Below are 16,833 nucleotides of genomic sequence, written 5' to 3'. Positions count from 1 at the left end.
AACTCAACTGAACAACGATCTGCACACAGTGACTCAGCCTTTCAAAGTGAAAATGAGGGACAGGGCCAGTGAGCAGAGACTCGGTGGAGCCAGGGAAGAGAATCAATACCAATATTTTAGACACAAAGGAGACCATTAGAATTTGTCTTTTGAGAATCTGAGAATTTTTCTATAGATTAATATAAACCCCTTATAGAATAGATGTTTTTTCTTAACATACCATTTTATTCCTGTTGTAATCTGTTGCTTTCACTTACTCTGTGATTTAAATTGTCCCTCAAGTTCTCCTCGAACCCTGAGAAAGTGTATGTGTGGGAATGCAATGATTTATCTTCCTTTATGTCTTTATTTCTCCAGGAAGAGTGCAGCACAGGGAGGGAGAGGAATGTGGTATCCCTGAAACACAGAAGGGAGGTCACAGCAGGAGACAGTGGGGAATGTGACCAGGGCACCTTGACCACCTTCACATGGACCTAAGGGTCATCCTGTCTGGAGAATCACTTGAAGGCTGTTTTATTCTGTCCATGGAAAATTCAAGTCCAATGAAAACCAGAAGACAAGGAGAGATCATGCTGAAGGCTGTTGAGATAATACACTGAATTGTGAGGTATGGTGTGTGGGGACAAAGGAGTTCTGGTCCTATGTCCAGGCCATTAAAATGGAGACAAGGATGTGTTCTACCATGTCCACATGGGCCAACTGGGAGCCCAGGAGTCATACAAGGCTGACACCCAAAGGCTAATGAAAAAATTCTGGTTTCAGGACTCACAAGAAAAGATGGTGCTGTCCAGGAAAGGCAACCCAGCTAGAGTCAGTCAGGAGATGTCAATCCAAATATGTCATCATTACGAGGAAAAGTAAGAGTTAATCATGAATAGCAAAATAAAAAAGAATACTTGTAGGACTGCTTTGGGATTTATTCCAGGAATTAAGTATGATTCAATATACAAACTTTAAGTGAGGTCTGTGGCATTGAGCAAAGACAGTTTTGGGTGGAGTTTAGAGTTTTGGGGACCTGCCAGGACATTCCATTTTCTTCAGTTTGTCAGGGGCAAACAGTTTTCCCTTTTAAAAGTAAACATTTATCTTAAGATTGCAAAAGTGATGCATAATTCTAGATTAATTCGAAAACCACAAATAGGAATTTTTAGGAATGGTGCCTTAGTTTAAAAATAAATTTTAAAAATAGGAGATTTAAAAATCACCCATATCGCAACTTCCGGAAAACATGACTATTGACAACGTTCAGTCTTTTAATTAACTTCTTCTTTTCCTAATTTTATTTCAAAATATTAAGGGTGCACAAATGTTTTAGGTTACATTGGTCACTTTTGTAATGCTTGAGTCCCAGCTAAAGGTGTGCCCATCACCCAAATAATGTTTGTTGTACCCCATTAGGTAGGTTTTTGCCCCTCTCCCCCGACCTTCTCCCCTGGTTGATTTCCACTGAGTTTTACTTCCCTCTGTGCACACGTGTGCTCATGGGTTAGTTCCAATTTAATATCTTTTGAGCAGGGCCTCAGAGCAAGGAGCAGGGCAGTGCAGGGTTAAGGTTAGGGTGCCGGCAGGGCTGATCTGACCTGGAGGGCGGAGGTCAAGGCCCAGCAGGTGGCAGGCTGTTCTGGGACCACAAGGGTGCAGAGATCTGGACAGAGGTGTGTTCCGGTGGCCCTTGCACGGCAGACTTCTCCCTGCTCTCCCCAGGACCCACAAAAGCCGTCGGCCAAAGCCTCCCAGGTCAAACTCTGTTAGGACCCGGGTCAATTCCCGTGCTCAGAGCCCCTTGCGCAGTTGTGGTGGGCACTTGACTCCTAGGCACCAGGTCCAGCTCAGAGGAGCCTCTGCTTGGTCCGCGGCCTCCCCAGCCCGGTGGGGGCAATGTGAAGGCCGTAGCCGCAACGCTGAGGCCCCTGCAGACCTGGCGCCCTGCATCTGAGAGCTCAGGATGCCTGTAGCTGCTGCCCAATCCCCACGCACTGCTGACCGGTGCAGGGACTCCGCACAGACACCAGGCAGGGCGCATCTGCGGCTGGAGCTACAGCCCCCATCCCGTCTCTGCCGCAGGCCTGCAGGGTCGGCCGGTGCCCCCCCCCCCCCGCCTGCTTTCATATTTTCAAATGTATCGCCCGTCTCCTTTTTATTCCCCCACAGCGAGACCCCCACGCTGCTTCTCAGTGGTTTCACAATGTTCTTTCCGAGAACAGCTGTCTCTAGCAGCACCTGCTTCCTCTTTGCTCTTCTTGCCTGGGCAGCATCTAACCCGCCATTTTCTTCCCTCTGGAGTCTCCTTCTTGGAGGCTTCGGGATGAACTTCCGGGGCACGGGGGCGACGCCCCTTACAGAGCGGCGCCGGCCACTTCCTGCGCGATGGCGCCCTGGCTCCCTTCCCTGCCCTGCGCTTCCCCGGGCTTCAGGCCTCTCGGGCCGATTTCTAGCAAGATGCTTCTCCTTCTTGCTCCTCTCAGCAACTTCTTCCCATGGAATCTCCAGTAGCTTCTAGCATTTTCCCCTCAGAGTTACACCAGAGTTACTCCCCTCCCACCCCAACTAAAACGTTTTCTTCTTTCTGAGGTGCTTTGACCACCGGTGTCCCTAGTCCGCCGTCCTGTCTCCGACCCCCGCGCGCCCGGCCCTTCCTCTCTAATATTTAAAGTTGTGCTCGGCCCCTGTGTGCTTTGATTCGGATACAGAATTTGGTCCTGCAACGTGGGCGAGAGGTTGAACAAACAAGCGTAGTTTACAGTCAACGTCCGCTTGCCCTGCAAGTCTTACAGTGAAAGTTCCAAAGGCTGATTCGAACCCCAGAATCTTTCTGCTGGGCAGCTGTCTCCGCTTTTGCTCCTGCCGTGAAGTTCAGCATTTTCCCGTTAACGATCAGGCATGCCCTAGATAGCCACTTAGGGGTAAGCGCCAACATCGTTACATACAGGAAACAATTCTCTGATGTCAAGGATTCTTCCTCTGTCAATATGGCACCATGCTCAGGTACTCCACTGTAAATTATAAAGCACACTTGGTGTTTTAAGTGATTATATCGAGTGCTTTCTCATTCGCTGTCTCTGTAATTGGATACTACTTTCTAAGTTTAATTTCTTTATATATAAAGAAAATTATAAGCATATAATTTTAAATGAATGCACAAATACAATCCCATGCCTGGTTTTTATTTTACTATGTCAGTGTACAAAAATTTACCTGTTTCCCAATTTGTTTTATTTTTTTTTTCAGGAAGAATCAGAAGCAGTCATGGTGTTGCATGTCCTGATTACTCAGAGACCTTACTCACATATCATGTGAACTCCAAAAATCATGTTCTAATCTGCCCTTCCAAAAGGAGGAACATATAACCATTGTCCCGTGCAAAGTTTATTTGCCAGTTTATTATAATTAGTTTCTTGTTCTTTCTTTATGAATCATGCTTTAGCAAGATCACATATTATATAAAACAGTCATCAGTTTTTTGAGGAGTTATTGTACTTTATTATGGTTTCTTATGAAGCTGGGAAGAAGATGTAAATACTACAAGGCATTGCTTTAATATTGCAAATGATGCCTAAAGGCCCAAAACTCTTAATAATACTCCCATATGCACCATACCAGAATTTTGTTTTTGAATGCTTGTCAGGATTGCAACCTCATCTGGAATGCAACTTCATCAGAAATGGATATTCTGATTACAAAGCAAAGAAAGAAGAAATAAATTTGTTCACAGGAAAGGTAAAAAGCGAAATTTCCTTTCAATTTTAATTTTTGATTTTTTATGGAGGGTCAACTTTTTTAAAAAGTAGTTATTAGTCCTTTCTTCAAATTGTGTGTGTATAAGATATTTAATTGTTTGAAATGATGCATGATGAAGAAGGGGCATAATCATAGCAGAAACAAAAAACAGATTTGTAGCTGGATATTTCTTACAGTCTAATATATTGTCACTAGTGAGATTGCAAATTTCTTATAATAATTCATGATGATATGTGTAGATTCTGAATGAAAAATTTTACCTCAGCAAAAATTATTGATTTTATTATGAGTGTATAATAATTTACTTAAGAATTCTCTTTCATAAAAAACATGTAAAGTCATTTCAACTTATCTTCACATGCTGCGTAAACTGAATCAACTCTCTCCTTGTACATGTCATTGATTAACTTTTGCACAGTACAGTTTGGGCGTTGCCTGCTCATTTTTGTTATCATGGTTGAACAATATGTAACTGTGGTGTTGCCCAACCATTAGAGGCAGAGAGAAGAAACAGGATCTGCGTAGCCAGAGGAGGAGCCGGCAATGGATCCCAAACACCAGCGTGTGGAACTAAACGATGGCCACTTTATTCCTGTCCTGGGATTTGGCACCTATGCACCTCCAGAGGTAACAAAATGGGTCTTGGTGTTGCAAAGTCCAAAGAATAGATACCTAGGGTGAGTGGCAGGATCATTTCCCTGTGTGACTCTGGGGACTCCCTGGGTTCTCAGTTTTCCCAGGCTAGGGATATTCTACGTGGAGAATGGAAGGTAGGAGATGGAAGGTAGTCAAACTTCACTCTGCGTCCAGTTCTAGTCTGTGGTCACTTGTTCACTATGGGCTCTGGTTTGTTCCCCTGTCTCTGTACTTTTCCATCTTGGCAGATGATGTCAAACTCAGCAATCAGGAACACGGCCCGTCAGCTCCCTTGCTGGGAGGTTTAGTGCAATGGCAGTGATTTCTCTATGACTCAAGAAATCTTTCCTCCTGCTAAGTAAACATGATCCAAAGCAATCTTTCTAGTAAAAGTTACCATAATGGGGTGCATTAAAAAAATTGGGAGAGGATTGCTGTTCTGCTGGCTGGTAGCCTTGAGCACCACACAGTAACACTGGACCTGCACTGAATAGAATTTCCCATGCACTACTCTCCCCTCTAGGAAAATTACCTGAAAGGAAACTGTAACATCGTTTTAGTAGAAAGCTAGAACCTAAGGAGAGAAAGTTTTAATTCTTGGTCCTTGTTAATATGCATTGAATTTGTGTGAAAATGGTAGGGGTGGTCCTCTGACATGAAATTGAGCAAAATGAAAAGTTCATTTCCTAGTCTGAACTAGTGCTAGACTGGAAGGAAATTTGCATTCCAACATTGTCCTCAGACGACGAATTGTGTGGCCAGGGACTAGTTCCTTAAAGCCTGAGTCTCAGTTTCTCATCTATAAGACATAAGGATATGCAGAGAGATACTTTGAGGACAGCTGACAGGACACATTTACTTTGTAATACAAATCGGCATGAAGGAGAAGTGGAGACAAGGGCACCCCTGAAGCTTCAGCCTTGGTCAGTCTGCGAGTGCTTACACAGCACAGGACAGACCCAGGCCAGTGTCAGGGGAGGACAGGAAGGCCCAGGAGGTAGCTCCTTGTAATTCCATTGGTAAAAAAAATTTTCTGAAATACTTAAAAAGAAATGGAAAATAGTTTGTTTCATTCAGGTGTATGTCATTTAACAAACATACTTTCAAATCTTCATCCAAACTGATAGATAGGACAATAATTTTAAATTTCACTGGAATGATATTTTTCCTAAAAGAGTTGGCCTTGAGTTTTAACACTGACACCTACTTAAATAATCTCTTACAGGCTGTGGTTAATTTCTTATGTATAAATCTATATCCCTAGAGTACTCCTCTTTGCTGCTAGTGTTCAGTTCTGTGATGCAGAGAGAATGGCTATGTAGAAAAGACATAACATAAAAGACTGATGTCTTTAGTGGCACCTACTTTTAAAATTAGACCCTGGCTGGTCTCTAAAAATGTGGATTTCTCATCATTTCCTAACTGATACATACGGTGACTGTAACTAAACTCTTTGTACAAACAGTGGGGTTCATACATACCCGCTTTCTTTTGGGAAAGTGGAGTTTAGGTATGTACTAGACAGAGGATGTCTATGTCACCAGCCCCCAGTGAAAATCTTAGGAATTGAGCCTCTAAAGAGCATCCCTTGTAGACAACCGTTTCCACGTGCTAACAATGTATGATGCTGGAGGAACATGGTGTGTTTGTTTAATGTCCCTGGGGAGGACTCATGGAAGTCTTCATCTATACTTCATCTCATGTGCGTTTTCCCTTTGTTAATTTCACTATGTACAAATAATCACGACAATAAGTATAACTATATGCTAAGCCATGTTAATTTGTCCAATAAATCAGTGACCAGGGGTGTTCTTCCAGACTGACCTCCAATGCCTATGATCAACCAGTGATCACCCAGGACTGAAGGGAACCTTGGGTTGCCCAACCGTTGCAGTAATAGAGTTAGTAAACTGGCAAGGATTCAGGGAAACTGGGATGGGTTCATCAGTCCACATACAGAACAAGCAGCAAGACATGCGGAAAAGTGGATTCTTGTGAAGGTCACTGCTTTTGAACTACCTCTCAGTCACACAGGTCTCCTAATCCTACCTGTGCTACTCCTCTAGGTCCCTAAGAGTAGGGCCGTGGAAGTCACTAAATATGCAATAGAAGCTGGGTTCCGCCATATTGATTCTGCTCATTTGTATGAAAATGAAGAGCAGGTTGGACTGGCCATCCGCAGCAAGATTGCAGATGGCTCTGTGAAGAGAGAGGACATATTCTACACATCAAAGGTATGGCGTACGTGATGCACTTATGTGCACATTTATCTATTCTGGCGGTGTAGAGGTGACAGTTACATGACGGGATCAGTAATTGTTGGTGAATGCTGCTTATTGGTTCAACTTGTAGCCACATGTGTACTCGTATTAAAACTAGACTGAAAAGCAGAGAGTGGTGATGGCTTTCTCATCACCGCTGTGTTCAAATTAACGACTTTAAAGTCACTTTACTTTTCTGACCCTCAGCTCAAATCAGTGTGATTCAGTATAAACTATAAAATCAGACAGGACTGTGATCATATTACAGTTTTCTTTATCTCCTTGGTGACTTTGTAACATTTCTTACTATTCTGAATCTCAATTGCCACCTTTATCAGAGAGAGGGACAGAGTAATACAAGAGAGGTTGTGAGTATTAAACAACATATAGCTGGAACTTTTTCAGTTGTGTCCAGCACGTTAGAATGTTATAATCCTTTTTCCCTTCAGTTTCTGAACAATGGAAATAATAATTCTTGCCCATCAGGTTGAATGGATGAGAGAACTAGACTATCAAAATTCTCTAAGTTGTGTCAAACATAATATAGATAACAGGAATGATTATTACTTGATAATATTTTATATCCTTTGAGTAATTTATTTCCCTCATTCAGTAGGTGTCATAACTATATACCCAACATATAATAGAGTTCACATGGATAGTTCAGATAAAAAGGAAACACAAGAAGGAAGGCAATTTTTTTTGCTAGCGATCAACAGTTTGGAAGCAGAAAGAAAATGTCTAAATATTAAGTGAAGCAAATTAATAAAATTGGCTAAAGCATTTATTCAACACAAATTTTGTCCTTTAACCTGTGTAGCTTTGGTCCACTTTCCATCGACCAGAGTTGGTCCGACCAGCCTTGGAAAGGTCCCTGAAAAAACTTCAGCTGGACTATGTTGACCTGTACCTTATTCATTCTCCAGTGTCTTTCAAGGTAGGCCACTTGTGTGATCAAACCTCTTTCACTTTGCTGCCACCATGACCATTATCAGCAAGAATGGCTGAATTACGCTTTGTCTTAGGTGGATGTAGGGATTACTACATGGGAGAAGAACCCTAAGTATAACTCCTAATTCCCATTATATTGAATTAAATTTGAACTCTCTCTTCTCTACTGCGTGCCAACAAGAGAAGAGAGTACAGCAACCCAAAACCTCATTCAAAACCTTGAGGAATTCCCAATAGCCACGTTCAAGGCACTGTCCCTGTTAGGGCTGCTCAGTCCATCTCTTGAGATGGTCACAGACAGAGATTTCACACAGCCGTGGTGTCAAACCAAACGGCTGCACGTGGTGCACCAGGAGTTTCCGTTATCTCTCCCCATTTTCTGCTGAAGCAGATCTGGAGGAACTCACTGGGTGGGTCTCAAACTACAAACCCGCATGGGGATGTGGGAAAGCTGCTTCCACTGCGGCCTGTTCCTTCACAGTGGAGTTCTGTATCTGCACTTAGGCCTTAATTACTGTGCTGTGTGCTACTCAAGTGAATTTAAGCAAAAGAGTTTATTGGATGATGTAAATGAGAAGTCCAAGCCATGACTACATTGCAGGAATGGAAAGAGACTTCAGAAACATATGCTTTTCTCCATCCTTATCTGTGTATTCCAACATGTTTGCTCGATTTCATGTCCCACCTTTACCAGTCCTGGTAATTATGGCTTTGGGACACTTTAAGACCCATAGTCATTCACACATGGGAGATTCTCTGGGTCTTCCCACATCCAAATTAATCTTAAGAAGAACTTCCATTGACCATGTTTGGTTCATGGTCCTGTCCGTGGACCATGACACCCTCAGGCAGACAAGGAACGCTGAGCGTCTTGCCTGGGCTGAGATCGCAACCCATGTGTACTGGATGTGAAGGTACTTCTCAATGAAAGAGCATTTCTCAGAGGAATGTATAGGGGAAGACAAAAGTAACATAAGCCAACTGTTAGGAGATCTCACCAGGACCTGGGAAAATGGTATTTGTTCAGACATGTAATAGATGTCAGAGATTAGAGGAAGCCTGTCCCCTAAAGACAAGGCATATGACTCCATGTGTAGAATGCTTTGCAAACATCAGTTTCTGGAATGATACACCACCTCCCTCATGGAGGAGTAGTCTCTTTAAATGTACCTGGGAGCATGGCTATGGGTGGAGACATTAATTTGTGACATCACTAAAATGACTGCTTCTGATTCAGCCAGGTGAGGAAAATATCCCAACAGGTGAAGATGGAAAAATATTATATGACACGGTGGATCTCTGTGCCACATGGGAGGTGAGTGTTTGGAGGGGAAACACAGAGGAGGAAGACGAGAGGAGGGGAATTGGGTTTCCATCTTACACCTGCAACAATGTGCACCATTGGCTCTGCAAACTCATGCACGAGCTTTACAGGGGAAGTTTGGCTGAGTGCTGGGGGAAGAACATATGAATGGAATGAAAAAGAGAAAAATGGTGGAGAAGCACTGGGGACAAGGAAGACAGGTGTCTCTTTCACTCCATGTGCAATAGCCTCTTGGGTTTCCTAAGGAGGACACAGGAATTCTTACTCTTGTGGCCACTATTTTCTTTTCCTATTTTCTGATTTAATTTTTCTCTGCTTGACAGTCACTGCTAGATAACTTCATGTCATTTCTGGACAGTGATTGCTTTAACGGTTCTATGTTGCATTTACCGTGATCTGCAGCCAACTACACAAATGATTCTTCACAATCCCTTCCTCCCCAGGCTCTGGAGAAGTGTAAGGACGCAGGATTGGCCAAGTCCATTGGGGTGTCCAACTTTAACCGCAGGCAGCTGGAGAAGATCCTGAACAAGCCAGGACTCAAGTACAAGCCTGTCTGCAACCAGGTCAGCACCTCAGCTGCCTCTCCTTTCTCTTCTTCCTGCCCTCCTTCCTGCACCCTTGCCAGGTGTCCAGTTGACATTCCCTCCCCTTCATCTTCACTTTGTGGAACAGAAGGTTCTGCACAGCAAAGCCCCTGTCTAGAAGGTCATGGAGGACTATCAGTTGTATCTCTGCTTGGAAAAGTCTTAGTGAGAACTTAGGGAGACCTTAGTGCCAAATTGTGTGAAGGAATTTGGGGAGGTAAATTTGATCAAGGAGGCCTGGAATGGTTAATCAGACCTCGGCAGGCAGGTGAGGATGCCCAGAGAGTAGAGGAGGGAAGGTGATTTGGAGGGAACTGTGTACAGGTAGGAAGGCTGTGAAGACACAGAATGAGCAAGAAATAAGGAGAGAGTGAGAATTAGAGAAGAGAGGTGCTAAGGGTTGAAATGGAGTTCAAATTCCTGAGTCCTTTGTCTTGTTATACCTACTTCAAGGGTTTTTGAACAAGGGCATAGATACACTAATAATCAACTGGAGATAGTGGAAGTCATCAAGTGAGAGGGAGGAGGTTACCTGTTATGGAGATACCTGTTGACTGTGGATGAAATCAACACGGAGGCTCGTTGGGCAGAGCCTGGAGCTGCCCTGGTGCCGCCCACAGCCTAGTCTGCTTCTCCCCTAACCCCACCCCGTGCTGCTGCCATCAACTGTCCTGTGTAAACACATGGATCTGCACGTGCTCCTGCGCTCCGACTCACCAACTTGGAGTCAAGGAGTAAGGGTCCATGATTGAAAAATATCAGCTAAAAATTTGTGAATTTGGTATATAGTGATACCATGCCATGATTTTCAAATACAAAAGTGAAGAAATCAATGAGATTTTCCTATTAGTTTTAACCCAATTTTTTATTATGACAATTTTCAAACATTCAGAAAATTTGAAACAATGATATAGGACATTGGCATGTTACCGTCTATATCTAAAACTGTTGACACTTTTTCACGTTGCCAAATATACAGGCATATACGTGACTGTGTCTGGATACCGATGTGTAATATTTTGCTGAATCTCTTCAAAGTAAATTGTAGACATGACAAGTCATTCCTACAGAGCTCAAAAAGCATGACACAAGAGTGGACTTCTCCCCCAGCTACAGGGCCATTATTGTATCTGAGGAAATCAACACCATGCCCTCACATCCTCCAGTATCCAGTTATATCCAAGTTCTTCATTGTTTTTTTCGAAATATGTTTTATAGCTTTTCTTTTTGAATAAGAATTCAATTTTGATATCAAAATACGATAATTCAGAAGCAAGAAACAAGAAACTTGTTCTTTATTCCTAGTTTGGGAAATTACAAGTCAGATATGAATGCTTTATTGCAATGAAGTTAAACATAGCTTGCTGTGCCCCTCAAATCACACCGTGGTAGACGGCATGAGATTACAGTTTGTCCCACTGTTAGTGATGCCCATTTTGATCACGTGGCTAAGCCAGTGGTAGCCAGATCTGTTCTTTGTAACATATGTTTTCCTTTTTGTGTTGCTGAGAATATGCTGGGAGACTGTTTTAAACAGGGAAGTCATCCTCCGTAAGCAATGTTCACATGGTTGTATGTATAGATGCCATTTTTATTTTCTTGTAGTATATTGTTATTTCCTAATGGTATTTCTTATTTATTAGGGTTTTTAAAAAAATTATTTTCTATTTTAACCACTCTTTTTAATTTTCTCACCTGACATTTTACTGTGAAAAACAATCTCTCACCAAGTCAGGATAAGTAGAATTATTCCTCCAGCAATAATAAGAACAGATAAAACCTTAACACTTACGTTTAAGGGTCAGTGTCCACAGAGGTATTCGTCACTACTAGTGGAGGCAAACATTTCTGTTCTCTCTCTCTCTCTCTTTTCCTCTCATCACTATGAACCCATGGATTTTTATCTTCCTATGATTTATAATTGATTTTACTAACTATTCTTTTTAAATGGCCAAATCTACACAGAGTCCCCAGCAGGATTCATACCAAACTACTTTTCTCCCTCAGTCTTGGTGTCCTCAGCCTTTGTTCTAATTCTTGTTTTGTGGCTCAAATGCTTTTCTGGCTTTGAAGTCCAAACTCGAAGAGTTCTTACCTTGTCCCAGACCTGAAATTGACCATGTCTCCTTCTAGCAGACAAATGTGTTTAAAAAACAAACTCTGGTTCATAGAGTTACTTGTTCTCAGAAATGACATTGTTATTTACTCTTTCAGGAGACAATGATATAAAATTTATCTCTTTAAAAAAGATCATTATTTGAGGTTAAAATTCTCAGTTCAAATTTAATTTTACCCAGATTTTTATTGAGCTTCTTTTATTGTAATCTTTTTTCATATTAATATTACTATTTCGTATAATCTCTGGCTTTTCCGTCTTGACCATCTACAGGTGGAATGTCATCCTTATCTCAACCAGAGCAAACTGCTGGATTTTTGCAAGTCTAAAGACATTGTTCTGGTTGCCTACAGTGCTCTGGGAACCCAGCGAGATAAGCGATGGTAAGAACAGAGGGTTTACCTAAAACACCATTCTGATGAGAACCTTTCAGTCATGCCATGCTCAGTTTCCTGGCGTTAACTGTCAAGTGGCTCAGGGAGTGGGGAGCAGGCGCATTTCTGACAACATCCCAGGTGATGCTGGTGCTGCTGGCCCAGGGACCACCCCTGAGAAGCAATGGCATAGCGTGGACACCTGAATCTGTTTTGGAAGCTCCTGACAAACTGATACGCAGCCTCAGGAACTCAGCATTTCTGCCTGTCCTTCCAGGGTGGACCCGAGCTCCCCAGCTCTCCTGGAAGATCCAGTTCTTTGTGCCCTGGCCAAAAAGCACAAGCGAACTCCAGCCCTGGTGGCCCTGCGCTACCAGCTGCAGCGTGGGGTTGTGGTCCTGGCCAAGAGCTACAATGAGCAGCGGATCAGAGAGAACATGCAGGTGAGGAGGGGGCTGGGGCCTCAGACTCCTGCACAGGGTCCTTCTCACGCGTGCTTCTCTGTGAGGCTCCAGACAGCCTTGGCCAAGTCCCTTTCCCTGGCACTTCCTGTGCACTGTGCTGTGTGCGTCTCCCTGGGGCTTTCTCCTACTCCACAACAGCAGAGGCAGCATGGGCAGAGAGAGTTAAGATTGGACGAAAACAGAGATTTGGATTTGAGCATTAAGTCTACAAAACACTCTGTCTCCCTGTGGTAGGGACGTCTCCTTCTCTGCATCTTCTGAGATGAGGGATTTGGATTAGGTGAACTTTAGTCTCCAAATTAGTGTGTGTGTGGATTTTCATTTCCTTGTGTACTCATGTAGCCAGTTCCTCTGTCCTGGGGAGGCTCCCTCATGTGTGAACAGGAGGATGAGGCCACTGTGTGAGGGTGGTGACGGGGCTGTGGTCTGGGCACCTCCACTCTCCTCCCTGTGGTTTCATCCTCCAGCCGTCTGGTCTGGGCTGCACCTGCTCACGTGGCACCAGCCCAACGCAGGTCATGGACACATGCAAAGCCTTTCCATGTCTAGGCCCTTTTCATGCCCAGAAACTTCTACTCCTAATAGAGTGAGATTCTTCATGCCTTTCCCTTGTGACTGATGCGTGCTGTGCCTTTTCCTATATCAGAAGCACAACAACATTCTGCTATATTATCCTGAAAAACTGTTAATAGTCTTTCCTTATAAATCGATCAATTCAACTGGAATTATTTTTCTAAATACTATGTGAAATATGGATTCAAATGTACATATATGAATTTCATATCTATATCAAAATGTTTCACTAAATATCAGTCTGTATTTGCTGACAGATCTTAATTTTTCACTTCTATACTAAATGTCCATGGTACTTCTCTGGCCTCTGGGCTCTCAACTGGCTTCTGTGTTCCTTTGTGTACTGCCTTACTTACCTTAGAAAATAAGTCTTGTGCCCAGAATGGTAAAACCTATTTCTAACTCCTTCTCTTACTGTTTTTTTTTTCATTCCCTCATTATAGAAACATCCTTCTTTGACTATTCTTTACTGCCAATATGAAAGAGTAACTGTTTTGGTCTTTGGTTGATGTTGCACTGAACCTGTAGATAAATTTGGAGACAACTGACTTCTTGACAATACTGAGATTTCTTATCTAAGATCATGATATGAATTTCTAATTATTTAAGTTATTTTTAAACATATTTCAATATATTTCATAATTTTCTCTATTGAGGCATTTGTATATATTTTCTTAGACTTATTCATAGAAATCTGATCATTTTTATAGTCTCTTGATAACTTTTTTATTTTTCTTTTGAGAATGTTTAAATGTACAGAAATGATTAAAGGAGAATGCAATGAACACCTCTTATCCAGATTCATCATTTGTTAAATTGTTGATATTTTTCATTCTTTCTCACTCTCATTCTCTGTATCACTATTTCAGAACATTGCTAGGGATTTACAGATCATTTGGTTCATGTTATCATCTTTTTGATATTTAAAGTATCCCAAATTTAAACAGTAAGATCTTCTACAGCCAGTCTGTGTCCTTCCAATATGACATCATTTGTGTTTAGACAGTTCCTGGCTTGAATTGTGTTGAAAAAAGTTTTTTACACCACAAGTGTTCAGAGATGAGATATAGAAATCCCACTGTATCCATCCAACTTACTAAATCAACTTATATATTGCAAAAACTTGCCTCTTGATTCTTCTGGATATCCTAAATCTGTGATTTTAACATGTTTGAAAAATATCAGCTTTGTTTCTAATCCAGCACCTTTTGAGATCTTCTCTTTGCCTGCCGTCTTGTGCAGTTTCATTATGTTATATCTAGACATGGGATTCTGTATGATTTTTACCCGATATTCATTAACCACTGGAGTGATTGGCTTGATGTCTTTCATAACTTTTGGGAACATCATATATTTAAGTCTTGCCTCGACACCACACTTTCTGATATTCTTGATTGGCAATTACGCAGTCTAACAGTAATAAGAATTTTCTACCTCTGTGGCAGGTTTTCGAATTCCAGTTGACTGCAGAGGACATGAAAGTACTAGATGGCCTAAACAGAAATCTACGCTATTTCAACTCAGATATGTAAGTACCTTTGGTTGATGTGTTCCCTCACTTTACTTTCTGGGAGGAATGTAGGATGGGTGTTGGAAGTTCCCTCAACCCCAGGAAGACACAGGCCAGTTTGAGTCTAGGTGAGACAGGAGCTTTCTGGAACTCTCCTCCCGGATTTATTCCCGAGCTCTGTTCTCTGACAGGGTGAGTGAACCCAAGTCAGTGTGGGTCACCATGTGCCTGTGCACTCCTGCCTCCTGGAACTTTCCAGAGCATCCAGTATCGTTGCTGAGTCTACACCTTCCATACAGGCCTTTCAGGTCTACCACAGTCTAGTGGACATATGCTGTGGTTATTACCAATGTAGCCTAATCACATGTTTCCAAATCTCTGTTTATATCTGTTTATATCTCATTCTCCCAAACCTGCTCAATTCCTTATCAAATTAAAGGCATTTCCATCAACCTTGTGGTCCATGCCAGAAATTTCCGTGTCCTCCACATGGAATGTTCACTAGATCCTGTCAGTTAGTGTCTTGATAGTTTCTCTAGTTTCTTTCTTCCTTCTCGGTGGGTGTTTGCTGGTGACACAAACACTGCATTTACCTCCAGGAAGGTGGGGTCAGCAGGGGCCCTCAGTTTAGATTTTCTGCAGTGTGGAGGTCTTAATGCAGAGGATGGAGAAGTTTTAGAGAGGAGAGATTAAAAACCAAGGGAGGAGTGTGAAGGCAATGCCCACTCATTGGAGGTTATTCATAGCCAACAAAAGATGCTTACTATTCCTCCATACTCCAAGATTCTAGGATTCATAAAAGAACTTTTATTATAATAAGAGAAAAGCAAGCAGTTATGTTACCTCTGCTAACGGAGATTTTAACAGGTAACAGAGATGATGAGATAATGTATCAAAAGGGATAAGCACAATGGCACATCATAAATACTCAGAAATTGACAGATATGATATCATTGTTAATATTTTATTACTTTGGGGGAAATAATGAGAAAGAAAAATATAAAAAAGAAAGAGAAAGTAGCAAGCATTAGTAATTCCTACCACCAATTAAATATTGAATAAGCAGTCATTTATTCATCACTTTATACTTTGTGTGTTATTTCTACATAGAGATTTTCATTATTATATTATAGCTCTTTGGAGAAGGGCCTTATTGATATGTGACAATTTACAGTTCTGAATCCAATGTAATATATTGCATATTGTAGGCAGTTAGTGTTGATAGTTGATGAATTAATAAAATGGCAGTATATTTACTAGCAGTCACATTTACCACTCAGAAGTATTTATTAGTGATGAGCATATAGCTGTCTTATCCCTGTTCAAAGGAAGACAGAATGAGTTTCTACTTTCATTTACAATTTGAAATAGAAATGGATAGAACATCTCTTTGCCATGGTAAAAGATGTAGAAAAATATGTTTGAATGTATGACTTTGTTCTGTGTGTTATATTCCAGAAAGAGAATATAATTTGAATGATTGATTATTTCTTAGGAACACATAGTATAAAGTTGTGGGAAAGTAAGAAGGGCAAACTCTGTATCACAACCAGTCAGGAAATTAAGTTTTATAGCTTCTGCCCTAATAGCAGCTTCCTAGAAATCACTTTCCTACCACCCTACTAATTGCAGCCATTGCAACCATACTACACTATTCTTTCCCTTTCAGTCTTTCTGACCACCCTAATTACCCATTTTCGGATGAATATTAACGTGGAGCCTTTGCACAACTTCTACCAGAAGCGGCTGCTGTGGAGTGGATGTGGAAGATCCGCCTCAGGTCAGTGAGTTTTCACTGGACCTTTAGAACAAGAGCCTTCATCCCTACACACCTCTAAAAAGTTCCTTTGTTTTTTCATAAGTGCTTTCTATCCCCCCGCCTTTCCCTTACTAAATTAGGCATCTAGACCCCCAAATTTTAAACACCCTTTGGGTTAGTCATCTCCGAGTGCTCCCTTGCGAATGCACAATGCATGTGTTAATAAACTTCTCTTTGTTTTTCTCCTGATGATCTGTCTTTTGTGTAATTTATAGGGCCCAGTCAATGACCTAAGTTAGGCAGAAAGAAAAAGACTTTCCTCCCCTACACCTCAGAGGACCCTCTGCCCTTTTGCTAAGTCAGGTTCATGGAGTTCACTTTCCCTCAGATCCCTAGACATTATTAAGCTGCAACAGGAAAAATCTGCTACTCACCAGGCTGGGGAAGTTATTATCTACACAGTCATCCCTGAAAAGTGGTGGTTTTTATTTCCACACTTGCTTCCAGATGTTTGCATTGCAAAACATCAGAAAATAGTTA

General features: G+C 41.8%; 1 protein-coding gene and 1 non-coding gene across 2 annotated transcripts; one reads left to right on the top strand and one right to left on the bottom strand.

The window, feature by feature from the left end:
* Positions 1-3,233: 3,233 nt before the first annotated feature.
* Positions 3,234-3,364, bottom strand: LOC123623690. Its single transcript, XR_006729978.1, has one exon. It is a non-coding gene; the product is annotated as a U8 small nucleolar RNA (small nucleolar RNA).
* Positions 3,365-4,226: 862 nt separating this feature from the next.
* LOC123623042 (aldo-keto reductase family 1 member C3) lies at positions 4,227-16,543 on the top strand. The gene is made up of 9 exons (XM_045529706.1): positions 4,227-4,365; positions 6,441-6,608; positions 7,456-7,572; positions 8,824-8,901; positions 9,354-9,476; positions 11,887-11,996; positions 12,265-12,430; positions 14,470-14,552; positions 16,204-16,543. Exons 1-9 carry the CDS (start codon positions 4,282-4,284, stop codon positions 16,244-16,246), a joined length of 972 nt encoding a protein of 323 aa, XP_045385662.1. The 5' UTR covers positions 4,227-4,281; the 3' UTR covers positions 16,247-16,543.
* Positions 16,544-16,833: the final 290 nt, after the last annotated feature.

Source organism: Lemur catta, chromosome 18 (assembly GCF_020740605.2).
Source record: "Lemur catta isolate mLemCat1 chromosome 18, mLemCat1.pri, whole genome shotgun sequence".
NCBI lineage: Eukaryota > Metazoa > Chordata > Mammalia > Primates > Lemuridae > Lemur > Lemur catta.
This window is presented reverse-complemented; position numbering and strand designations above follow the sequence as displayed.

Excerpts from the sequence above, each read along its gene's own strand:
- LOC123623042 (XM_045529706.1), top strand. The coding sequence starts at position 4,282 with ATGGATCCCAAACACCAGCGTGTGGAACTAAACGATGGCCACTTTATT. Across the intron at positions 9,477-11,886 it reads ACAAGCCTGTCTGCAACCAG|GTGGAATGTCATCCTTATCT; the intron begins GTCAGCACCTCA and ends GACCATCTACAG. Across the intron at positions 14,553-16,203 it reads CGCTATTTCAACTCAGATAT|TCTTTCTGACCACCCTAATT; the intron begins GTAAGTACCTTT and ends TTTCCCTTTCAG.